This window comes from Opisthorchis viverrini (assembly GCF_000715545.1).
Source record: "Opisthorchis viverrini unplaced genomic scaffold opera_v5_420, whole genome shotgun sequence".
Taxonomy (NCBI): domain Eukaryota; kingdom Metazoa; phylum Platyhelminthes; class Trematoda; order Opisthorchiida; family Opisthorchiidae; genus Opisthorchis; species Opisthorchis viverrini.
In genome coordinates this window covers 7,334-34,927 of record NW_008752080.1, presented here as the reverse complement: position 1 = coordinate 34,927, position 27,594 = coordinate 7,334, and the positions used below count along the sequence as shown (strand labels likewise).

Here is a 27,594-nt window from a genome sequence, read left to right as displayed (position 1 = left end):
TTGTATTTATTCTTATACGTGTTCCAAACCAAACTTTTATTAGTGCACATACGTTCTGATTTGTGTTATGGTCATCAACAGCAGTGCACTAATATGCTTACATATAGCAAAATAAAATTCAAGAACAGTAAAGAAACGATCCCCAAAAGCTGCTGGACGCTATAAAGGAGAGACAAAATAGCTGTGGTGATTTTCATAGCATAACGTACTTCGAATGGACAAGTTTACAAAACTGACTGAAGCCGACCTCCAACAACGAGCTTGGAGATGCAGGAGCAAACTTAATTCCGATATGGATGGTGATAGCTGAAAGGTCACCGGAATCCCACCAATGGCTTCATATAAACGTCAGTGTACAAATCGAAGACAAAGGTTTTATTGTGAAACTACGGACAGAGCAATAGCCAACATCAGAGACTACGGAAGCAAAAGAGTAAGAATGAGATACATTGGTTCAGAGAGTAAAAAACATTGCGTTACAAGAAGTAGGACATCAGTCCTCAAATAATTCAATCCAATCTGAATAGGGTAAAAGAAACGAGGTATGGATGAACACAGACGTGTAGTAACTTCCTGAGTTGGAACACCATCAGGGTGTTGAAAGGGAGTCAATAACGGTAAAGGAAGGGTGAAACTGTTGTTTACGGATTAAATCATAAAACATCAGTCGGAATAGGTGGCCATAAATTTGGTGTGGAAGTCTTTCAAGCAATCCACTACGTATTTGATTTTCTCCAAAGTTGGGAGAATAGTGATTCTGAAGCGAAAAAAGTAGCGTTTTAGTGAGGGGAGCACATTTTACCCACGGGAACTGGACAAGCTCGAGAAAATATGAAAAGTATGGGAATACAAGCATATTCATATCAGTCGTGTTTGAACCCTCATCAAGCCTTGATAGAAAACCTGCCGGTAGCGAGCAGTAAACAGAATCAGTCACCATATGACTGAGCCACTTGACTGAGGGTTGAGTAGATTCGTAACCTAACTGCTGATTAACTAATAGTAGCCTAATTTTTAGCTGATCGTCTACCTAACCGGAATGTCACCGAGTCGAATCGCCCTGCCGATACGCGATGTGCAATGATGATTTTCGATAGGGATGAAAAAGCTGCTAATAACCTCTCGGTTTTCCTAGATAAACCGGTGTCACCTGCAGGGTTAGCTCGTCGAAAGCAACCCTGTTTCAAACATATCTGTGGTGCATGTTCTTACTCCGACTCCTAACCATACGGCGATTTGGACAATTGTGCATAATCAGACAAGTGTGTGCACTTAGTTACCTGGCCTGTTGTGTACAGATGCGTATCCGGTCAGTGAACATCTTAATATGGATCACAGTTCAGTTACCGTAATTCACAACGGATAACAAGCCCTTTACATTACGCAGTGAGCCTCCACATGGGCTTCATCCGGTTGGGTCCGTAGTTAACGGGGTTCTAAAATGTGACATACACTGTTCCGAAAAATTCTGTTGCTGGCGACTTTATAGAGTTTGAGCAGGACACATGTTTGCTGAAAAATTCTGATTAGATCACTACATTTGTTTCCTATTGGCAGATGTCCGTGACAAGCTCTCTACCCACCTAGGAGTCACTGACCAAACGAAGACGCAGTGGCAACCACGCAAAGCCTCTTCTTTTACAGTGAATGAATTGAATATTCCTAAATGAGGTTAACGAGAAGTATAAATTAGTGCTTTTCACTGCTTCCTAGAACTCGACGAAACTCCAGTCACTTTGCCGCCCTCAATGTTTAGTTTATTCTCATACTTGTTGGTGCCACGTAGAATGATCCCCTGGCTACCTGAGTGGAAACTTGGACAGTGTGAACTAGCTCGTGAGCGGTGATAACAGTGAGTGTCCCAGATTTGTATCCCTTTGCTTCCATCACCAAATCTCAGACGGGTACATTTAAAATTGGTTACCGGTTTCCCTATGTTAGTTCGCAGCTTCCCCTATAAGTAACTGAGATAAATGCAAATTAACCGATGACCGAACATCCGGGAAAGCGTTGTTTTCGATGGCTGGTTTAACTTTAGTGTAGTGTGTAATAGTGAGCGTTCATAAAAAAATGCAAACCGCCACAGAAGAAGCTCTTACCTAAAATGATAGGTTCCCTCCTGTTGACCAAAACCTGAGCCAGGCACCACGCAGACACCCTTTTCTTCCAAAAGTCGGAGACAGTAAAAGAAGTCTGGTTTCTGTCCCTTCGCCTACAGAAAAAATACCGGTTGGGGATAACAAGTGGGCGAACGCAGTAACAAGTGGACAAGTAATGGATCAAAACAAACCAAAACCTAGCGAAATACTACTGCATACTTATTTGATTTTGAAGGGTGACTTACCTGGAACCCATCTGAACCTCTCGTTTATGGTGTTCTTAGGCGACTGAATGTGCTGCACCAGGCCGCTTCATGTTTCAGTTAGTACAATATTCGAGATATCGCAATATATTGTATAGCCGAAACCTATTTATCTCATTGGAAATTTTTTCTGTGCACCTATGTCCACAACTATATAACCGATTCTTGACTATTTTGCAAGGCTTCCTCCCTCACTGAGCACCTGAGGCATGAATAAATACCCGCCTTAGAATTGCATCTGACGATACACAACATCGACATTGGTTCGGAGACATCAAAGACGAGCATTTACAGAACTCTCCGTGCACTCGCATGTTTGAAACTTCGTGCGTTTGAGGAACGGATAAAGTTGAAGAACTTCTGAGGCATACGCCGCTGAGTAAACGTAATCGGAAGAATAGATACATCCATAGAACCAAACACCTCCCGGAAGTCAATAAACATCAAGATTTTGGTTGACTTGTACATTCAGCGTCACTCTAGCATCTGACAGAATTTCAACATGGGGTCGAAATAGCCTCTACGACGTCGAAATCGCGGTTGTTACTCACAGGCCATGATTTCGTGTGCAGTCGAAAAGCAACAAACAAACAGTGACACCAGAAGTACCAGAGTACCAAAAAATAAATCGAATAATCAAAGATTTGATTTTGTTACAAGACAACGGCTTGTTCCCGCATTGGTACGAGTTTTCAGGGAACTAGATGCCACATGTGTTTCAATTCTAAACAGCACTGTGTTCGCCGGACCTCTATCCAATGCAAACTCGGCAAGGGATTATCTGTGAGCCACAGTGACCATTTCGCTGTGGTTCGGAGGGTCATAGGGGCACAGCATTGCACCAAGTTGGACTTCAGTCTCTCTCCACCAAGCAACGATGAACATAGAAGGAACACCCCAATCTGACGTTTTAATTTTAAGCTTGATAAAAACATATAGGAGTTATGATTAAACAAAAGCACTGTCATGCTATTAGCCTCCATCCTAGAAAATTTCGGACGAAATAGAAATGCAATGAAATTTCGGACTATATATTACTGTGAGTCCTCTCAGTGCTGTAACCTGTAAGTCAGTGAGTAAGTGGAGTTCCAGTAGCATCTCATGAACCTGCGTCGTTCGTTAGCGTCTGCGGCTTCGGGTGGAGTGGCGGATGAGATGCAAACTTTATGGTACCCAAAGGGAACTACTCACAAGGTTGCTGAAAACTCTTCGACAATACACGACCGGTTTCGCCCTTCTTCGGGCTCACCAGGTAGGCACAGTCGCCGATTTTCCGTCAACCTTGTGTTCTACTTGAACCCAAATTGCACTGTTTTCGAGAAATACACTCATTTGCAAATCAATTTGGTTTTCACGGGAGGCTCAACTGAATCTCTCGTTCATGACGTCCTTCAACTGAGTGTGCTGCACGCAGGCCGCCTCATGTTTCACTTGGCACGACATTCGAGATATCGCAGTATATTTTCATACAGGAAACTAATCACAATGCGATATCTCGAATGTCGTGCCAAGTGAAACATGAGGCGGCGAACTCATAGTACCTAGTCATGAAGGTGAAGACCAAGAAACTCAAGCCCATCGATGCTTAGATACCACTTATGGGTTTTTTAAAAAAACGATCTACCCGCATTACTTTTCTTTTAAAAACAGGATAGCAGGAAAGCTAATACCACAATTTTCGTACCCTCGCAAGCATTTTGCAGCCCTCGCGCATCTACTCTTCGTGGTTAGTGGACACTATGTTCCCCTCAGCAAACAAATACACACCGGCGGTAACCGATACTGTTACGGAAGGGTCATCGGATAAGCGGAATATCAAAGTATCATTTCGACCTGTGGAAGAACTGTACGACGTTGAACAGTCTCACCAGTTGCAATCAACTAAGAATATACTGAGTTCCTGTCTGGTTTGGCGAATGTCCTGTGGTCATGTCTACTCCGAGGTTTTGATTAGATTTGCAAGCCCATCTAAGACGGTCGGGTAGTGTACAGTAGGGGACACTGGAATCTGAAGGTTTCCATATTGGAAGACGGACAAGAGACCAAATTAAATCATGACACCTAGATGCCTCATTAGATTACAGAACCGACAATTGCTTACACCTACAATATGACTATGAAGTGCTGTGACCTGCCGATGTGAGTTTATTTCCGTGTGTCTATACCCTAAATTCCCCGATCCAACCATTCGGTGAATTGGAAAACCGCCAGTGTCCACCTGTAACTCCTTCATGTCTGTTTACGTCATGGAATACCACCACATGTAAGTTAATTCTATCCCTCTTACTTTAACTCTGTTATGCCCCCCAAATTTGGCTTCGGCTGCGTTTGGCCTGGTTTTGTTTCAAGTCTATCGTTTACCATGTTGTTCCGGTCTGGTCCCCTGTACACTCGTATAGTTGAAATCCACTTTCCCTATTTGTTTTTATCCCATCTAAAATTACCGCGTAAAACTCTTCGTCACGAAGAGACTGGACCTTACCGTGGTGTGACGACTTGCGCACCTCAGCGACCCATTGAGCTATACTGGGGAGTGTCCCGGCGACACTCACAGAGTCTCTCATACCAGGTTCGTCAATGGTTAGAGGTCTGACGAATACAGTCTCCTGGCCCTCCAGGTTGGGGGTTGGAACATGTGGCGACATGTGTAGAAATGGTAATGCATTTGCATTTCCCGCCAAACACCGCTGCCTTGCGGTTAAGCTTTTGAGCCAAAGGCTTTGGATGAGGACCCTAATCGTCCTCCTGTCTAGGTGTGGGCGCCCTGGCAGTATCCCAGTCCACGTACAACCATGAACTGCACATACACAAATAAATTCATGCCACATCGGCCGTCGCGTGGTGACATCAGCCGGGTCTCCTTACTTGCTGCATACAGCAGGGCGGGTAAGCGCAAACAGGCTACTGCTGACGTCTCTCTTCTTTCTCTTTCACATTCTGTCTCCTCCCCCTCCATGGTTGTACGGCAATGAAGCATCCCTGTTGAACACTGATGTCATGCTGTCGATGATGATGATGACTTCACTAAAGTCATTTTGTAACGCGAATTATTCACCGTGCAGATAGCGGGTGATCATTCCAAGCGCAAAAAACGTCCGCACTTGGGAACACAATACTGTCCACCACAATGCGAGAGAAAATTCAAGGAAGAGGGAAACAAGACTTGTTAAGTTAAACTGTTTTTTAACTACGAGGCTTAAATTGCGAATGGGGAGAGCTCACGGGTATACAGCAACAATTAAACACAAAATAAAGAGTTGGTCACGCATAAAATGGTATTCCGATTCAGATAGGGAGTGAATATATCACACACCGTGAATTGTCACTCACTTCAGCAGCCAAAATGGCTTTGGGTGGCAGTTGAATTCGTGGAAACGCATACATCGCACCTTGGACGGTATTGCACGACATACCAGGCAAGGAATTCAAGGTTGTACTCATCAGATTCGCTTTAAGTCGTAGGTCTTCCAGCACTTGATTTCGTTCGGTGACAAAAGTGGCATACGACGGTTCGTTCTCAGATGGTGGATTGACAATGCATCCTAGCATAGCCTGTGAGAGTTAAAGTCAAAGTAAGCGGATGACTTAGGTTAAGCGACTTGCTTGAGTGGGTGTGTGGGTGGGGGGCGAGATGAGACACACTAACGGTTGGTGATACTGGCAAACGTGGCCTGTTCCAGTGGCCTACGACGCNCTGTGAGAGTTAAAGTCAAAGTAAGCGGATGACTTAGGTTAAGCGACTTGCTTGAGTGGGTGTGTGGGTGGGGGGCGAGATGAGACACACTAACGGTTGGTGATACTGGCAAACGTGGCCTGTTCCAGTGGCCTAAGACGCTCTCGCAACAAAGCTAGTGTCTTCGAGTCCTCGAGTTTCTAGGAGGCCTCTTACAAAAGCGACGATCTTCATAGCAAATTACCATACTTTCTTCCAAAATCAAGCAGACACTGCGTATACTAACCTGAGAAGCTTCAATCTTAAAAGCATTGTCATCTGCCAAAGGAAATTAGGGGTCCAGAAGCGACGAGTTACTAATTGACGGCACAGAGTCCCAACATGTTGAAGCTGCTTACAAATCCACATACTGTAGTAAATAACATTGCAGCAATTTTTCTTCAACACTAAAGAGGTAGTTTACTGTATATGCATCTTGAGAAATAAATATTCCTAAGTATTCACGCCGCCCAACAGTCACAACTAGTTGGATATTTGGTAACAAGCCTGGTATAAAAGGTTCACCTGCTTCGGTGAAGTTTGAATTAAGAATAAAAATAATCACATTCCCCGGAAGGGCGCTCAGTCTTTAACAAATTTCAAACCATTGTGCGGTAGTGTGAAAGAAAACTTAGAACATTGTTTTGATTTAAGGCAACAGGGTATGCAGAAGTAGGATCCACTGCATATTAGGGCTGCGCTGAGGTCTAAACAACTAAGTATAATAAAATAATGATAATCGTTCAGCAGTAACGCACTTTCGGTGCCTAGCTGCCATACCAACCAAAGGAAGCACGAGGGCTGGGATACTACCAGGTCGCCCAAACCTAGACAGAGGAAACACGAACCCTCCGGTCAGTTAATTCGCGTTCTAACCACTGAGTATGAGTAAGTATGGAATTCAAATTCACTCACAGATCATCTCAGAAAGGAGTTCGAAGAATTTTAAAATTTCTAGACGCTGTGGAGTGTTGCGTGATGGGGAAAATGCTGACAACTACACAGCGAATATACTAATTGAAACTGTCCAACATTTGAACTACCAAGATTGGCTTTTAGCAAGGAACAAATAACTGACATTCAACATTATCAATATGCCTAGCCAAAGACTGATTAACAACCTGCCTCGTATGTGGTGTGATTGGTTGATGGTGAAAACGTTTGTGACTACACAGCGAATTAAATTAATGAAACTGTCCGACGTTTCGACCACTAAAGAGGGACTTTATCAAGACTTTGAATCGCCGGGTAGTTTGATTGTGTGGTCACCAACGTTTTTCATCACAAATTAATTCATGGCAGGACATCACGGTGGTCGCTTGAATGTTCGAACAACTGTATCAACAGTGCGGCCATAATCTTGACCCCTAACGAGATAAATAAAGTGATGGAACTTCTGGAGGTTTGGAAAGGATAAAACACACTAGGACACATGATTCAACGTATCGACTGGATTTGTCTGTCGTCTAGAACGCTGTCAGCTTTCCAGCATTTTCAGATTTCGCACACTTGCGGGTTAGGAGTCTTGCAATTTGTCTGTGTATGATACACCACTCCATGGTGCCCAACAAGGACAAAACATTTCTCGATTGTAAGTACGCGGCGAATCGTTGGAATGAAAATTTTTGGAAAACGCCTGTAAAACTACATGGGGATGCTGATTAAATTGAATTTTAGGATGACTGCTACTTGAAAAGCTGGCTCCCGGAAATCAACTACTGTGAGCTCTTTGAACTGCCTGTTTAGAAGATGCAGACCGTAGCAACAATCCAACGCTTGTTTTCAGGAACTAGCGGAGTTCCAACTCTACATACAGGCTGAGTTCGACTTTGGGAGTTTACATTAAAGTAGACTGGGATGCTATTTGAGCTAGGAGCACTAGATACTCATTTTCTTCAAAAATTTGTCACACAGTTCAACCGTTGGTAGGCAACTGCTCAAGCCATTCTCAAATATCTCTGGACTGCACAACTAAGTGTACAATGACCACCCAAATCACGTATGCCGCATTTGATAATTCGCTCAGACAACTACTGAAATGAAGTTATGCAGTAGAACAGCGAGTCCCATGGATCTTAAGAGTCTGTCTTTGTATGTCCATCGGCTTCGCATGGAACCGAGGGCAGCAAGCTGCCTATCAGTGTTGGATGCGTGAAAGCGAAAGATGATGCGAAAGATGACCTTCGAAACTTGGTTGTAGATGTCTCATCACCGGCCAGAGTGACATCATCAGCACGTTGTGGATAGAAATGAATGAATGTTATGCATGCATTAGGTTATATAAGGTATACGCACCCAGACCTATTAAAGGCGATTGGCGTGTATATCCCAATCAGCTTGTCCATCGATCTGTCTTTCAACTGGAGGGCTTTGGGACGACTTCTATGTTCTGTGTACTAACCTTTGTTTGTCTGCCCCTACGGCAAGCCCTATTTATTGGTCCTGGTGGCTAGCTCTAACTGTCATCGTCTAGTTTGCGGTTCTACCCTTATACTGACGCGTAAACAAAGTCGCTCCCTATTGAATTTACTGTGTATACATACCTGAATTCAGATACATTGCTACATAGTACCCCATAAACCAAATGTTTCATGATGAAAAACGATCTACAGACTAAAGGACAACATTGACAAAAACGCAGCCAAGAATAACACAAGTTCAATGCAAAAATGTGAAGATTTCGGCACGTAGGAACTCCGTCAGAAAACTGTGTGAAACATACTTTGTTTGACCGGACAGGAATTCACAAATTGGTGACCCCGGACCACAAAACAGCCGAAACAATAGGCAGTCTAAGCATACTACGAAGCAGCAGTGCACATGTAGGGGTCAGTATCTTTCTAGTTTTCAGTTCAACAAGCATTTGAAATTCGTTTGGTACAGTTGCATGTAAACTGAATGACAAAACATTCAGCGTCAACGACGCTGGGTACGAAGCTTACTTGCGTATACTTTGTATTGTACAGTGACTCTCCCACATGAAACAAAACTCTGGCAGCGCCTGCTTAGAGCAACGTCATAGCCACGCGGCACCACATGTAAACACAAGACCACGGAGTTTTGTCACGAACTCGGATGAATAGAGACAGCCATAATTCTTGGGGGCAGCGCGAACACTCGCAAACCGTAAGACACTGACAGGCGGTAGCGAAGCATCATTGTTGAATACTGATGTTATGTCGATAACGATGAAAACAATGGAAAGGTCATTTTGTGACACTGGCTTACCACCTTCCATATCAACCTCAACTGCCTAGATGTACGCGACAAGTACAACGGTTGGTAAATTAGGTTTTCTCTGGATCGAATGATGGATTATCTCCCTTAAAGAATGCATATGGTCTTGGTGAAGTCATCAGACTCAAGCGAGAGCTCGCGCTAATCTTATATACTTTTACAAAGACTGTTCCCAGGAATAGCTATCCGTTGGACAAGACACACTGTACACGAAGAACCATTTAGAACACCATTGGACCACCCCATGAAATTGAGTGATTATTAATCTAGATCGACAGCTTGAGAGGCCCAGCAATTCATGTACGCAAATCGACTGCGCATTTATAGATTCTAACTTGTTTTGTTAAACTTGTTACGGCCTTCCTGTGATCCATGTCACACCACAATCAACAGAAGTGGTCTCTCTAGAATTAGCGACAACCGGGACTAACACGGCTCCGTTCCACTTACTGTCATCGCGTGTGTGGATTTTCATACTGCGCGGTATTGATCAACTATTGCACTTGGGTACCTACTGTCGCATCACAAAAGTGGAAAACTGAGGTTTACCGTATACATTAGTTTGCTTGTCCGTATATAGTGAGGATTTTCGAACCTGAACCTTCCTTTTGATACCCAATATCGGCTAACGTGGCAGAAGGTTACGTATCAACACTACATGTGTCACGTAGAACAGCCACATCATCACCATCATCGACAGTACAAAATCAATGTTCAACACTCGTGTTTCACTGTCGCAATTTACTTGAAAGCCCTGTTGTTGAGAAAAGATTAAAAACGGATGAGGAAGAGACTTGATGCTAGCCTCCCATAGTCATTCCGGAGTGTCTACACCACCAGATACTCATTCAGACGCACGTCAACACACTCAAGCAAAATCTCTCTTCTTGGTCATCCAACCACTGAATCCACTTTCGATGGCTATTCCAAGTATTGAGTTGAAATTACATCATAACTCGTAATACAACACTCGTAAGGTTGCTAGAAAACATCATAAACGAGAGAATTAACTGGGTTCCATCTGAGTTTCCTGCAAAACAAAATTTGTTTACATCATACATTCTTTTCGTACTACGTCCGATAGTGAGAAAAGGACTTACCTGACCAAGCACCGAGGGGCACAATCTTGCGGATAATGCCTTGTAAAGCTGTGCCCGTACAGCTGGACAAAAATTAGTCAGTTCGCAATAGCCACCACGGAACCCGCACCTGGAATCCATATGTTGAAGAACAAAAACAACTGTGAACAAAAGAGTTGGATTCGGAAGAACTGACAAGAGAACACACTGGTCACACCAAAACTGGCACACATTTGAATAGACCTGCTATACAGCTTGTGGAATGCGGTTCTGATGCTTTTTCCCTTCTAGAACTTTGAAAAAACAAGCGAATTCGGAGATGATCGTACTTCTGAGAACCTAACAGCCCAGTTCCAGTGACTTACCTATTAGGAGGTAAGATGTCATATCAATAAGGAGACAATGTCACGTCCCGAAAAGCTTTAGGAACTGTTTTTCGCGTTGTGAGATTGACTGACTTCGTCCAGCTGTGAGTTCCCTAACAGAACCTAAAAGTTCCCCTATTTTGACTATGCATACAGGCAATAGCATCATCATCGCTAGGGGGATCATCCTTGACAGCAACGGTAGTACTTAAATTAATTTATTCACATTAAACGCAAAATGAAGGAAAGAACAAAAGCAGCCTGGTAAAGGAAATCCTTTGTGATTTGGAAAGCCAGAACATACACATAAAATAGATAAAGTAAGAATGGACACACAGCAGCAGTTCAGTGAAAACATGGGTTCAACAAATGCCTTCAGGTAGCACAGTTCCAACAACACTTTTGGGCACTATTTGTGATTTCGCTGAACAAGGATTTCTTTCCAAGAAAACCGAATTCTTTCCAGTGTCTCAGGACTGTTCAGGTACCTTCATGAAATCATCATACATATTCACTTTCTGTGAGCGAACGCCTTAAAGGTACTCCAATAGCCAGTTAGGAAGGATTCCATCATCCGGTCTACAGCAACATTGAAGGTTGGGCAGCGACAATATTGTTTGACACCAGTAGATTCGTAGAATTAAGGGAAAGACAGTCTGAAGTCTCGTGTCCAAATGGGTCTTCATTCTACCGCTTCAAAAGGCGCAGAAATTTAAGATGCCTTACGCAGTCGACACAAGGCTTGCTGATCGACGGAACAAAACCTTCGGATCATGGAATACATGCGTTCCCGGTCGTTGAAAGAAGTGCTTTTTTCCAAACGTTTATTGAGAGAAAAAAGGAATCGACACACCTCCCAAAAAGGAAACAGTTTTTCCCCTAGAAATCCGGTTTTGCAAGTGAGCGACGTCCTTACGTAGAGTGATGATGGAACAGTTTTCGTCGGAAACTCCTTCGTACTTTTTAAAAATCTAACGTACGACGAAAAATCTGTAAGTAGTGTTTCTCTAATCCATTGGTTCAGCTGTAACACCTTTTCGATACTTAGCTGCCATGCCACACTAGGGCTGGATACTGTTAGTTTGCCCAAGCCTAGACAGGAGAAGTCGAGATGCAGAGGTAGGGTTCGAACCCCGGACCTTCCGGTCAGTGCATTGGCGCACCAACCACTAAGCCATCTCGCCCTAGCATATAGCATAGCGTATAGTTCATATATTCTGCACTAAAATGTCACTAAGTCTATCTCGAAAAAAGCGAAGGTTGGTCGTATTTGGTAAGTGCTCCTTCGCATGGCACATTGAATTCGTGTGACCGGAATGCATCATCCTCAACAATCTTCGAGTTGTTACTATGCGGCCGCAGTACAGTAAATTACACCACATAAAACCGATGATCATTGAATAAGATTTCAGAAATTCTACTAGATAATACTGGCATATTTCTGAACCATATGACGGCCCTGAAGCCTAGTGAGCGTTTGAACACATGCACACCAAAAACATAGCCATTGGTTTGTTCGCTAAGATGGGTACCTAACTGCCCATCCGATGCGAACAAAAAAGCCATCATAACGAATTGAGCCACCGATGACCAATTTGAGCTCGAGATAGCTGTGGTTAAGGTGCGAAATTCCTGACCTGTAGGTTTGTGGTTCGAACTCAATCTCTGCATCTCGACTACACCTGTCTAGATTTGGGCAACCTGGCAGTATCCCAGCCTTCATACTTCCTTCTGATGACACGGCAGCCAGATATCGGAAGGGTTACACCTGAACGACTAACACCCTCTTCAATAACAAACTTTGCAAAACTTACTCTCCCATGTACCCTTTGCTTGCAGACATGAAAGAAGCCAGTTCCAATTGCGTGGAATATGGTGGACCCATTTCATGAAGCACGCGTCTGAAGCTAACCCACGGATGTGTATCAGGTTGGAATACATTGAATTGATACACTTCGTCCGCTAACAACACCAAACGATTCTCCAACGCAAACCGAACAACGTTTTCCATGCATTCACGAGATAATACCTGTCCAGTCGGGTTACCGGGATTGATTACAACAATCGCGCGAGGTATGCAATGGTCCCGAGCCGCATTCAGTGCACGCTCCAGCTCAGGAATGTGCAAAGCCCAGTGGTTATTTTCATCGAGATAGTAGTTGATCTGGTTTCGGGAATATGAGAAAGAAGGAAAGGTGACACTCATAGTTTTAGGATTCACAACATAATCACAGTGAAATTGTAGTTCATTGGCTCAAAAGCACTGGTGTTCTGTGCTTAAGATAAACGCAGTTCACTTACCCGTCCGCTTCAGAGCTTCAAAATCGATTTGGTGCAGTACGGGTTCATTTCCAGGTATTGCTTTGTGACTATGGATTAAAGCTCGTTGGTCGTGGAAAATTCTTGCATTTCCACGCCGTTTCATGCGGTACTTTGAATAGTTTCGCATGCTCCGGAGGTTAAGAAGGATTATTGATCACACTCTGGCTTTGTGACTGTCCCTAGCTGAGTTTACCGACAACCCCCTCCCGCCCTGTAGCAGTCTGCACGTTTTCCTCAGGTTGTATCACAGCTGTGCTGTATGTAAGAGCGCCACAGCTGCACTGTTTGACTCTGTTGAATTTCGAAAGTGTCGGGAGTAATAGGAATCAAGTAATGTTCACGGCCGACAAAAACGTAACCTGCAGCGCTACCACCTGTTCCAGTGTGATTGCCCGTTTATTAAAGTTCCACAGTGGCCAGAAGCACCTGCACGTTTATTAAAGTTCCACAGTGGCCAGAAGGATTTTATAGTACATGTATTCGATAGGGAAGGATGTTCCAGGTTATCGTGCTAACAGGAAGAATTTGCAAACGAGTGTACCACTATTCATCCAGGATCGAGCATCTGGAAACCAAAGCCTATTCTAGCCCACAGCACCTTCTCCGTCCCGTAAGCTGTTGATGTTCGGTTATCTCGTTCGGAAAACTTATGTGATCAAAATTCAGTGCACGGTATGATCTTGTACATCCGAAAACTCATTTTACTTGAATAAAATCGTTTCAAAAAGGATAAATCTTCATCGGAACAATTCGAAAGTCGAACTAAACTACATCGATCACGAGAGCTCAATAAATGATGACACTTTATGGAAACTAGATGTTATACCAGTGTAGTGGAACACGATGTTCCCTCCTAACATGCAACTTTGAATAGAGACCCCACCATACGATTTTATTACGTTAAAGAGAAAAACACAAACCTCTCAAAGCAGACCGGAAAATTTTGATCTCGCTACCACTCCCCAACAGGAAGACCTCAATTTGAAGTCGGGAAACAAACGCTTCTTGATGAAGCTACCGACCTCGGTTTAACTATAGCGATTCCGAGTGTTTGGATACAAATTGTGATTCTGTTGGTTACCTCCGGTGACTGATGGAATTGACAACAGGACTGTCATTCAAAAGTGAAATGTAGATCGCCCGGTTCAGGAGAAAATACATCACGGAAGACTGTCCCTCCAAAGAAAATTCGTTAACGATAGACAATGACCGGGTTATGTCTTCACCCTTAGGGTTCACGAACGGCTCAGAATACAGACTGCCGTTTGTTAACACAAAATCAAGGCCAGTAACGCTCGGCTGCGAAATCAAAGGAACGCAATGTTGACTCCCTTCCGGAGGGTGCGCGGCCGCAGTCTCTCTTCAAATTGGGACTTGGGGAACATTAATAGGGACGAAATTAAAATTTGCGGCTTCCGCCTTCTTCTTGCTGCATTCAACTTCATGTCTCTTCCATCTCTTGAAATTCCTGGTACCGTCAAAGCCCCTGTGTGGCGTCGTTTAGGCTGAGGTTTAACAGACTGCCTAGGGGACTTAAGCCGCGGCCTCGAAGCGATACAAGGTCTTGTGGCAGAAAGTGACAATCAGTGTGCAATCGGAGAACATCACATGTGAAGTCTCCAACGTCATATATAGCGATTGTCATCTCTTCCCAGCAGCGAATGTCTTCCAAAGAGGCGTCTTTCAAGTCACCACACAACTGTTTTGGAAATGACTGCCTAATTCCTTGTTCATAGAATCTTCCAACTACTAGATTGGAGGTTTGTCAATTGGATCTCAGTTTGAATGCAAAAGACATGGAGCGTCGTTTGCCTCTTCTTGGAGGAAACAATTTCGTCCAGGAGAAATCTTGACTATCTTGTAAAGTGCCTCCTGTTTGTGTGGCTCTAATCGGACGAAGCTTTAATATAAGAATGATACTGTAAACAGACCTCGTTACTTGACAGTTTGAATCATGTTTCGATGGAACGTTGCTTGTGTAAAACATCAGGGCGATTCTCTTACCGTTGAAGAAATATCCAAATGAAACAAGCCTTGCATACTGCCGACGCAACCCAACCATAAACAAATGACTGTTTATAGTGCATGGTCCTGTCATTCACTAAACGACAAATTGAGGCCTGAAAGTTTCTCAGCCCTGTCCTCGCACATTATCCTTTCTGCCATACACTGGAGGATTCTGATATACAACTGTATTCATATTTTGGGCAGTTGTGGCCGCACCCTTGAATCTCATTGATAAATGTGGAGTAGATCATTCTATGATGCCAGTCTCCTAGAGAGACATGACACCACATAAGTACGATTAGGTTTTTCAAAGCCTATTACGGGCAGATCCGGTTGAATGTTTCGCGACAAGATGAACCAATGCCTCAACTATTTGACTGGTTAACGCATGGGCTGTAAATAAAATTTACCTATTCTGTTAATGCAAGGTATCAATATAAACAGTTTTTATCCAGTGTAAAATACACCTGTGTAGGCTATCAGCACACATACGCCAGCGAAGTAAAAGCCCTTGTTTGAATACCTATGACTACAAGAAGTTTGATAGACAATAATGCTAACTTTGGTATATTAAGTAATTTGTGTTTGACAATAAATTCCGCGTAAAGAATCAGACGGCGATCAGTCAAACAGCTCAGCAGAACAACAGATACTGAATGGCAACGAACAGTAAGCCGATTCGAAAAAACGGTCCAGGTCTGGCTCCAGATGGCCTGAGACGCCATACTTGTGTGTTGATGTCTACCTCTGCTGCATCTGAACTTTTCGTAATGGATAACAGAGTGGTAATTCTTCGATGAAAAAGTATATCCAAGTGAATCAGAGCGACGGTGTGCTAGTACATAAATATGAACCGTAAGCAAAGGGTGTTTGCTGGCTCAAGCGTTGAGGGTCGATCGGCAAAGAAGAGGCTGTTTACAGACATCTAATCAAGTGAAGGAGCCCCATCCCCAGAGCTTAGACCTACACATACATGAAACAACCAGTTGTAGAAGCTGAGAATCACCGGTCAAGAAAATCCAGACAACCAAAGCACGGTAAGGTAGAATATTGCGATTGGATCTTAAATTTGAGCTTCAGAAATGCAGCAAGGTATTTATTGTCAATCGTATGCGCAAGTGTAGCATGTTCAGTTTTTTAAGTGAAATACCGCGAAAAAATGGGCCCCAAGTGCTACCCTATGCTAGCTGTTTACGGTTAGGGAAACATGTCTCGAATGAGCTTGAAATATAAACATGAACAGCTAACATATTTCTTCACACAAAAACTAACTGTTGACTCAAAATGCATTCACTGGTCGCATAAAAATAGGTCTTGGTCGACCTCCAAATTATGGAACCTTCGGAACTGATCGCTCGCTNTCGCTTCGTTTCAGGTTCAGCAGGTAATCTCTGCTGGGACCTCTTCAATTGTAGAGAGAAAGCGCCATTCAAATATAGTGAACAGCCACGCATATTCTTGAAAATGACTCCGAATTACGAGACAATAACAACCGGACAGTAGAGTAACCGATTATGTTTTATTTAGAACGGCCGCTCAGCTGCACTGCTGAGTGTTCAACTTGCGATATGTGGCGTACGGGGTGTTGAGAAGAATGGATACTAGCCGTGTGGGTAAACAGCTGAGGGGACGCGAACAGGATCGGAATGATGGAGCAATTATTCCATACAGAAAAGCCGGGCCGCAGGTCACAAAGATTTTTACACAGCTCAGTAACCAATGGTAAGTAGACCAGAATGCAGTTCTATCTCGCGTTCCAAATCGGTGAAGGAAAACTAAACTGGCTGACAAAAGTGTCTATTGCTGGTAATCAGCAAACACGTTCACTCGAATCATTGTCCCTTGTTTTACGTGTTCTTGGTCTGAGTGTCACATAACTTGAATCGCAGGCAAAATCCGTTCAGAGTTCTTCAGCAACAGCAACGCTATCATGAGCGGATTTTGGCTACCTAATAACCGAGATCTCAATGGAGAATGAAACTCTACGAATATCATCTGAAGTAGTACGATATGATTGACAGAGGTTGCTTTCATACCCTAAGCAGTCCGACAGTTTCTAACAAGAGTTGAAAGATTAAAGCCCTCCTCCAAGCAGAAAACGTAGAACGTACTCACGCTACCACAAGATGAGATAGTGATACCTAGGATAATAAAGCTCATGAACATTGCTCCACGGTTGGTTTTTCGTCGGATTGCTTTACGATTTTTTTTTAAAAAAAGCGACAATTGTTGGTGGAGTTTTGTGTGCGCAAGCAGACAGATAGCCTCTGCTTTGTTTCTTGAAAAGTATTGCAATGGTAACTTTCTCTCTCCCGGGAGATTACGCCACGGAAGGTATCACTATTGGTCGGCTCCTTGAGGTGGTCTTATAGAGGGGATAACCATAACTCATTTTACAGAAGGGAAAGGGTAAAAAATTACAAACACTCAGGGGAATCGCCTCACACAGCACTCCTGAGCACACCCAATCTGGATAAAAACGTGACGAATGAAAAGTGTAAACTGTCCTACGCAAGATCCCAGAATATTCATGAAATTCATAAGTTGGGAAGCTGGAATTACTGTAGTTCCTTATTCCTTAAAGTGGGTGTGTAGAACCTCAAGATATGAGTAACTAGTACAATTTGAGGTTCTTCGGTGTTACACAGAAGCATCTTATCTAAAAGGTCAGTTGCTGAAGCGCATAGAACAAGCAGAATTACGGTTCACCTATCTACTATCATTAGAAAACCCTTACTCATAACTCATCGAAGTTTCCCCTGAACCCATATCTAAAAGAAATATACCATTACGCAAGATCAGAATTCTCTGAATACGCTAGTGAAAAATTATCCCCCCCACAAACATCATACAGAATGGCTGCTCACTTTAAGCTGCTCACTCCCGTCTACATTCACAACGAACTGTAGCATGAAAAAGCGCAAGCGCCACACCACACGATAGGCACCAAGAATTAGCGCTGACCTCAAGTCCACTGTGGTGAAGGATAGGGACATTCCTCACATGAGGAAGGATACTAACTGTTGGGTGACACATAAACCATTGGTGACCTATCTGAAGAGCACTGATATTGACCTGCTTACTTGATAACTATTGAGCTCGGCGTTGGTAGCGGAGTAGAGCGGATACTGAGGTATCGGAACCATTATGCCGGTTCGGCGGTCCCCTGTTTCACCAGTAGAAAGAAGATAGAGGACGTACTGAAATAAACAATGTAGGCGAAAAAGAAAGGAGAATTGCACGTGATCCAAATAAATGCAAAAAATCGTACAACAGAAAAATAAAAAATATGCCACAGCTTTAGTAAACCTTTAGTTGTCAACAACTGCATTCCGACAGTTGTGCGCAAACGACGCAATCGTATTGAGGTTTACGCGGCACACCACCTTTCAAGAAAGCTTGTTCTGAACACAAGATAACTGGGTAAGAGATCGGGCGAGTTGTCCTGGAAACGGACCTGAAATGTGGCGTGGCCATTCGAGTCTTTCTACTGTTTCATTGACCCAGCGACAATCCAATCTAGCACATATATTCTTTCAAGTAGAGACAACCGACTCTGAAGACAAATTCTTGCGATGCTCAATAGGAACCCAAAATATATGTACAGAAGCCTAGGGTTAATTCCATAGCCAAGCAAGGTATTTGAAAGTGGGTTCAAACCCCCTAAGGAGAGCTTGACTGGACGCCATGCCAATTTCTGATTTTCATCACGACATCCCGGCAGGTATTCAGGAGAACCTAAAATAGACGAGATATAGACAGGACCCTCAATAATATCCCAGCACGAGAGATCATCATAGTTGTATGAACCTCAAGAAGAACACAAGCTCGGCCACGTAATATCATTAAGGCGACGATGAATAGACCTTGAGGAATCCCACAACGTTAAGCTACTCTAAGGGCTTGCACTTTAAAACATCAGGAGAGTGCGATCAAGCAAGTATTTAACGGTGAAGGCGACTGTGAGTGTTTCGTTTCATGAAAGTCTGGTAAACAGCCGGCAGATTTGATGGTGGGCTGAGCAAAAGCGTAACAAGGTAGCACTAATGCAAATCATACAAAACAGCACGTAGAGAACGATCAATACTTATCAAGTTGAATACAGACACTTAGGCAATAATGATGCTCAAGGTGAAAACATTCTAATGAAAGCAAAAATATGCACACAAGGAAAACAAATCCGTCACTAGGGCAACGGCAAAACGGAAATTAAGATCTATCAATGAAAATGAGTGGGACGAGGGGTGAGAGTCAAGTATAGGATGAGAAATAACTATCTACAGTGTCCAGGCGTGGTGGTTATGAGTGCAGAGAGTTGGGTTGGACAAATGAGTGGTTATTACCTCAGCTGCAACCAAAACGCCGTAAAATGTCTTTCAGTATCCTTCATGAAACTGGTAGACAGATTGGGACGCGATTGATACTCTGACCGAGCGACCAAACTCAACTAGATATATGACTGCGACGGTGTTTGTGGATCCGATAACTCCTCTATTCAATGATATAAGATAATGCTGTCTAACGAATTCGTGCAGATGTCTGGTGCTGCGGTATCCCAGGAATAAGCAAAAGTGAATAGAGGAAGTAGCGGCAAATGGGATATTTCAACCTTATTCTGGAAAAAACAACTAGTGGGTGGTGGTGGTGGTAGTGAAGCATAAACGAGGAGTAGAAGCATTCTGTTTAGTTTAGTAAAACAGTCAGTTTTCTTGTTGTTGCCTGAGTTAACAAAAATTCACTTAACTGGTAGAGCTTATGTGCTTGTTTTATTGGAAGTGAAAACGTGGGTGCAGGTTTGACTGAGGTTGAAGTGTTGCTCTCAGAATGGTCATCATTCATGAACCCGATTCACAAAAATATCACCTTCTCAGCTAATATCTCTCCGGTGATTATCCTTTGAGCAGAGTTTTCAAAGCACGCCATCAGTTTTTGTTCAATTGTAACAAAACTATTGGAATATATGGTTGCTCCGGAAACCCGAGCGACGCACTGAGAACAAATTGAGAAAAAATCTGACTCTCTGGCCAGTTTCCGGGGTATACCGTATGTAAGGCAGGGTCGTATTGAGGGTTCACTCGGTTCAGTGTTTCGTCAGACGTGCAAAATATGCTATTGAACTATCGTGTAGAAGTTCTGCACTGGGTGACGGCAGATAGCAGTTGAGTAGTTTCCAGTTTTGCAATATAGACTTCGGAACGTAAGGGCATTGATGGGAGGCCTCTCGCTACTCTGTCTATCAGCCGGTTAGCTCTGTTATCACGTTTGAATCATACGTTTTTCTCTACGCATATGAGTAATAACGGCTGTAGACCGTCTCGCGGAACATCAAGATCAACCCCACTAGTTTTAATAGACTGGCATGAATAACCACTGATTTACCGACAGAACATTCACGAACAGAGATGATAAGTGTAAAGAACCTGATCGGTGTTTAGACCTTGAGTAGAATTCAAAGGCAGTGCAGGCTGTATTTCAATTTCCTACCAGCTCAATAATTTCCGAATCGATAAAATTTTGTATCGGCCAGAGCGGCACATTTGGTTTATGGACCTTGAATAAACCATAGTCTCGGGATAACTGAACAGTCGCATGACAAACAAAGTGTGTTCCTTTATATTTTCTGGAATGTGCATGCTGATGAGTTGCTCAGACCGGAACAACGTCCGGAAGAAGAACAGTTAGACAGTCCATTTGGAGTCGATGCTGAGCGTACAGATAATGGAGAACGGCTTCTTCACTTGTGTGCAGATCATTGTCTGTTCCTGGCCAGTACGAACTTCCAAACAAATGCACACACCCAGTTACTTGGAGACCACCTGCCACAGGACAGTTGTGGACTCAATTGGACCATATGGCTGTCAGATACTGATGGAGAGCCTCAGTCAATAATTGTCGTTTCTTCTGGGGTACGCAACTTAATTCTGATCACGCAATCTTGCGGGCTCGCTTAGCACTTCGTTTTCCGTCAGCACTACGCGTGCCGAAAGAGAGCAGCTCCGTTCATCAACTTCGACAAGTTTCAGTAGCTGAAGAGTATCGAGCTAATATGGAAACGCACAGTCATGTAGATAACGAAGATTGCCTAGAGGATAGATGGAGGCGAGTGAAAGAAGCAATGCTGTCAGCTTTCAGAACTGTTGGTACAACCCATCTGACTCGATTCAATAAACACTGTATACCTTCGATACCAGCAGATCTTATTGCTGCCAGAAAGGCCATACCAGCAAATAGCGATTATGATTGCGCACGCAGATCCCTCAAACATCGGATAATCAGGAGCTTAAAGAATGACAAAGAACGCTAGTGGATTTCGAAAGCTCAGGATATGGAGAAAGCTTTCGCTGAAGGCAAAACCCACGCCCTATTCCAGCTGATCCGATCAACGGGTCAAAAGAAGGCAGGTGTCGGTGAGACAATACGCGAAAAAGACGGAACAGCAATTCACTATCGCAATCGCCGTCTTGAGCGATGGGCTGAGCACTTCCAAGGACAGTTCACCTGGTCTCCTACAACACAATCGCTGGAAGAATCAAGCTGGCCCGCATGAAACATTAATACCAAACCACCATCAGCAACCGAAATCCAGAGTGAGACTTCAATCCTGAAGTGCGACAAGGCACCTGGCCCGGATGGTCTACACCCCGCACTCTTCAAAGAAGGTGAGGAGGTCCTGGTAAACAGTATGGCAACCTTACTACAGAGCTCCTCGACCGTTATCCCAGTTTTCAGAAAGGAAGCAAGAACGCCATGTGAAAAAGCATCGTGGTATCAGTCTGGTATCCGCTACATCTAAGGTGCTCTCTGGCATTATTTTGCGAATGTTGATGGATTATCGGGAAAGACTCAAGAGAATCAAGCTGGGTTTCGCCCTGATCGAGGATGCATCGACCATACCTTTAGCTTGAGACAAATTCTTGAACATCACCACTCCTCTAGACATTCCACGTTAGTCGTTTTATTGGACTTGAAAGCTACTTTTGATTCTGTCGATCGTCATAAACTTTGGCAGTGTCTGGCGGTCAGTGTCCCCTCCAAATTTCTCTCCCTTATGAGGGGGCACTGTATGCGAACTCCTGTGGGCGCGTAGGAGTATACGGGGAGCTCTCGCCTGAGTTCCCCACGGCCAGTGGTGTCAGACAAGGCTGTACTCTCTCCCCTTTCCTCTTTAACTTTGTTACTGAAATGCTACATGAAATTTATCTGCCTGCCTCTAAAACCTCGGGAGTCAAAATGCTCCCGAGACGTTCCCTTACAAACATTGAGTATGCGGACGATATTGCTCCCTTTGTTCAGATACTTTCCAAATGCAAAACGACTTTGAATGACCTAAATAACTCTTACGCACGGTTTGGCATGCACTTCACACCTGCAAAGTGCTGCTACAAGACTGGGTGGAATCAAACCCACACCTCATCCTTGCAGGTGAGCCAATTGACGTGGTAGATAAATTTGTTTACCTGGGCAGCTGTATAAGTTCCAGTGGACTGGCTACAGATGAGAATATTTCTCGAATCGGAAAGGCCAGGGCAGCTTTTCTTAACCTCCGACACCTATGGCGTCGACACGACGTGAGCTTGTCCGTCAAGGGAAGAGTTTATACTGTGGTAGTGCAATCCATACTGCTTTGTGGATCCGAGACGTTACCCCTACGCGCAGAGGACATATAGTTTATACTGTGGTAGTGCAATCCAAACTGCTTTGTGAATCAGAGACGTTACCCCTACGCGCAGAGGACATACGGAAGACGTCAGCATCTGATCATCGGTGTCTCCGCAACATTGGTCAGGTCAGGTGGGGACATCGGATTAGTAATGTTGCGGTACGCCAGATGGTCTTAGGAAGAAGGAACTCTCCCACGATAGATGAATTACTCATACTTTATAAGCTGCGCTGGTTGGGACATTTACTCTGCATGCAAGAAGACCGTCTGCTACACAGAGCTCTTTTTTCTCAGCTCAATGCTGAGTGAAGCGACCGAGAGGTGGATAGTGTATGACCTGGCAACGATGTACGAAAGCACTAACCAGTAAACTTAGTCGGGTGAGCAACTACCGCTTCCCTGGATGGGGACCCACCACCACTGGGGACTCACCAGTGGTTAATGAAATTGGAGTAAATAGCCCAGTCGCGCAGTCAGTGGTGCCTTCAATGCGTAGCTACCAAATTTCCGAACAATCTGAACAGGCCTTCGCCTCCAAGGCTTAGTTGCATGTTTCACTTTCCCGTCTTCCGATGATCTAAACTGGAGCAGCTGGAACCAATGTGCCTATGGCACACGGTTTATAGCTGGTAAATTGATTGATTGATTGACTGATTGTTATATACTCTCCACTGGTCTACGGCATATGAGAAAAGATTAAGCATTTCAGCCGTAGTTGTAAACTGAGCATGCGTTACTAACCTTGACTGCCTCACTAGCGCCAGAGGTGAGGAAAATATTTTCCCAGTCCGTCGGGAATCCATCACGGCGTTCAATGAATCGGGCCACATCTTCTCGGACCACACGCAAACCAAGCGAATCACTATACGACCCTGGGAAAAATTGAAGTCGACACGTTAAAAGAACCGAAAACTATAAGCAATAATAGCGGTAGTAATAATGGATGAACGTGGCCCGAAGAGTTCGCTAAGCCAAGGCCACACAGACTTTTGGTCATTATCGAAAAATTTTCTGCATGCTGTATTGATTTAGGTCTGTTCGCTTAGCTAGAAATATAGCACAAAAATGGCACCCTTTTCACCGGATAATGGACAGACAAGCGTTGCACATGAATTAGCTATTGCAGTTGGTGGGTTCACATCAAGCTAAACACCCGTTTTTCGATCAACTTGTCAAATGTAAACGGACGATGTAGGCTATTGTCTTGGGGCACCGGTCGCTAGGTCGTCTTTTTCAAGTGAAAAACTAATCTACGCATCCTCAGTGCCTGAGCGGTGACATCGAATGTTTGTCCTACCAAAATTGTTCAGATCGAAGACAGAATATTGGCCTCTGTTTTCTGTCACGCATTTTTCGGGTATATGAGATCAGTCAGAGAAAAATATCCCTTTTATGGAGGCTGAATAAATGCGACCAGTTGTACCGCATTCTGATGGGCTTCAGTCCTTGGTCGCACCTTTGGTAAAACAACTAACTCCCGGAAATGTATTGATTACACCTTTTCGCCACAACAGAAATTACCGGTTACCAGAACGCATTCATCCCCCAGAAGCTCTTCCACTTCAATGTGTTGTGTCCATCAGCAGCATCCGACCTAGGTTCTGTTGATGCTCTTACACGGTCAGCTGTTGAGGGGCTCTAGTAACACGGGTCTAAATCAGTTTTACACACCGGTAAGTTTCACTTTAGATCAAAACTGTATTATGGAACGCATGCGTGAGAAGAGAGTGAATGAAAAATTATTCAGGTCATGTTTCAACCATCCCTTGCAATATTCCATAAGAAAAAGGGGCGAGATTTTGATATCCAGACGCTGCCTTAGTTAGACTGAGAAACATATTGTAATGTGTCTTCTACGGTTAGATGGAAATATACCTGATGTCGATTAGTAATTAAGCGATTTCTGCAACTTCGAATGAACTTCATTCGAGTCGCATTGTAAGCTGCAGTGAAATAAACGATTGGTCAAAAATTTAGGATTACGTAAATTTATGCTTTCTGGTAATTGGTCAACGAAGAATGCACTTTCTGAAAGATGACAACCAGACTGGAAACAAAAGGGTGGCACTTGGCCGGCAGCAAAAATTTGCTCCTGTCACTAAACGATATTGACGGATTTCGTCTACTGGACTGCTACATCTCATCGATGGTTGGAAGCACTTACTGACAAGGCAAAATGCCACAACTGTCTGTCTGCTGGAGCCTGTCGGGTTAGGAAGCTCCGTTTTTCGGTAATAACTCTATTCAGTGGCCATTATTCGTTCTTCCATTTTAATGATGATGTCCACGATGTCCATAGAGGAAACGATTATTTGTTATTATTACTATTGTTATTATTACTACAAATCAAATTACATTTCTAAAAGGCATTGTCGTGCTCGACTGACGTAGATGTATAAAACAAATCGACTGTTGCGTCGAATTAGATACCAGGCAAACAGCGAAGCGCAGTGCCACTGTGACGTTCTCTCCTTAGGGATGCTCTCGCCAAGCCTGCTACAGCGCTTGAAAGAAGATATGGTGTGACTATAGAAGCTGATGTGGCAGACCCATACGTAGAATCAATAACCTTGGTCGTAAATCTGCCGAAAACATAACACCGTTTATCTCTGTGAACAGCCATAGTATAGTACAACACGCCCTCGGTGATTCTCAGGGGTGCCGAACTGCTCTCTCCACTAGAATGCGTTCTCCTGGAAAATAATACGACTCATTGCTCTTGTATTTTTAACCCGTTTAAAGGAAAATTCAGTTGAAATTCGGTGTTTTCGAAGAGCAAGACAAGCTTATTTTTGTATAGTCATTTTAACAAGATCCGAGCTTTTCAGCAATCTCATTGACCCAACTGGTATTCGCGTACTTGATCACGACGAAAGTCAAAGAGGAATACAGTGACAGGCTGTCACCTTCATCTTGGTTAACCATCTATATTCGTTCACTCAGCTACAGGGGAATTCCCATTGATTCCACGTTTTGCAGTAATAAATTACGCGCCGCATGGCAGCTACTCTTCTAAACAGGCCCCGCCTGGCTTAACTAGGCCATTTCAGTCGTTACAGCTGCAGGCAGTGGCACGCTCACACCAACCCATAGTCACGTTGGTGAGTGCCTCAACAGCAACACAAACAGTATTCTACAGGCTGGATAAGGCGGGGCTGCTTTGAGCCAGCTGCTTCTACCGAGTATTTCCGAAAGACTGTGGGGGTTATGGTTGCGCAGCACACTGCACTGTCCTATGCATGACAAATTATGCTCGCAGAGACAGACCGGATAATCAGTATTACAATGCTGTAGTGCAGGCAACTGGAGGTGAACTGCCAACGTCACTCTATCGTAGCAGCAGTGATGGGGAATGGAGGTTCAACTATTTGATTTTTTCATGAATCGAAAGGACCAAACAAGCGGTCTCCTATCTTGTTTACTTCATCAGCGCGCGTAAGTGGCCAGGATCAAGCCAGGTGTTCCAACGGGTATCATGCAAAAATGAACCCGCTGAACCGATCAACCAGTGGACGAAAAAACACGCCCATCATTATCAAAAAGGATGTCTTGCCCATCTGTTTAGATGAGTGTACCATTATCCAAACGAAATCATAGCAACTCTCGTCCACTCTACATGTTGAGAGTTTTCCAGCTGAGGAAACAAACATTAGAACCCGACAAAATTCCGCAACATTAACTCTTCAACTAGTTCCATTGACTCTTCGTTTTTCATGCAAATGAGGCATACGTACACTTACCGAAATGCCAGTCGTATTTTTCAGCCATTACAAAGGCTGCTGAATGTTTGTAGTGGTTTTTAACTATCCCATCAGATGAATGATCTGTGAGGTGGATTTAAAACATCTACAACACCCTCCTCAAAATTACTCAGAATACGGGCCAGCACGAAACTTCAGTATCTCGCGACTCGTGTGGCATGGTCACGCATGCTGGGATCCTGGAGCTCAATGACAATCACCGACCAGGTGTAAGGGATTGCAAACTACTTATCGGAGTCCCAATAAACTGTCTTATTATTCCTGAATGTTTATAGTGTACTGGCTACAGGTCGCGTATTGGCCAACGGAGGGCCAAAATGTGAGTAAAATTCAACCAGGATCATCGTGCATAACTTGGGATTTTCGTCGTCGGCCTCGTAGGCACAACTACAAACTCATGAAAATTTTCAATTTGGAGTTGATGTATGGATCAGCCCAACGGATTAGCCAAGACGACTGCATCCAGTCTTTACAATAAACCGTACAGTCAATCTCAGTTAGTCCAAAACTTCGACCAAGAAACCTGGGACCAAAGAACAATCGCGTCCCGCTTGTTTACGTCTAAGGATTAAAGTTTTGTAACCATTTTGAGTCTTCCAAAATATGCACTCGCAAAACGACTATCAAAAAAGACAGTTGAAAGTGACGCTGTGATACTGTTGACGATAATAAGCCAGTGTCGTTTGGTTACGATGTTGGTTTCATGTAGAATGAAACCGAAACCTACCTACGCTGTGACCAGAACAGCTATCCAGCATTCTTCGAGCTCTGGCTTTCGCATCCTCAGGTAATGTATTGTCGTTCAGCAGAGGAGGATAGCTCATCATAGAAATCACTTGGCGCGGAAACGTGATCGGCCGCTGTCCAGTAGCATGACAGTCACCAATATTGCATTTGACTATCTCCGTAAAACCACTGATGGCTCCCTGAATATGTGGACGAAAAAGTAGGTTCGAAATTTACCTGTGAAATCCCCGCCTCTAGTTCACATGCCCTCTGAACGATTGGCCCACGGACAGCATATTCTATGTTGATAATATTCGGGTTGATAGTGTCTGTCGTTAGAACCTTGGAATCACATCCCTTCAT

General features: G+C 43.8%; 2 protein-coding genes across 2 annotated transcripts; one reads left to right on the top strand and one right to left on the bottom strand.

Moving 5' to 3' along the window:
- Positions 1–387: 387 nt before the first annotated feature.
- Positions 388–27,594, bottom strand: T265_10908 (hypothetical protein; the record flags this gene model as incomplete). The annotated part of the gene is made up of 9 exons (XM_009177420.1): positions 388–757; positions 2,100–2,212; positions 5,693–5,914; positions 10,412–10,520; positions 12,570–12,919; positions 18,168–18,284; positions 23,486–23,616; positions 27,233–27,431; positions 27,469–27,594. 9 exons carry the CDS (start codon positions 27,592–27,594, stop codon positions 664–666), a joined length of 1,461 nt encoding a protein of 486 aa, XP_009175684.1.
- Positions 11,983–21,035, top strand: T265_10907 (hypothetical protein; the record flags this gene model as incomplete). Its single annotated transcript, XM_009177421.1, has 3 exons — positions 11,983–12,014; positions 12,399–12,516; positions 20,670–21,035. 3 exons carry the CDS (start codon positions 11,983–11,985, stop codon positions 21,033–21,035), a joined length of 516 nt encoding a protein of 171 aa, XP_009175685.1.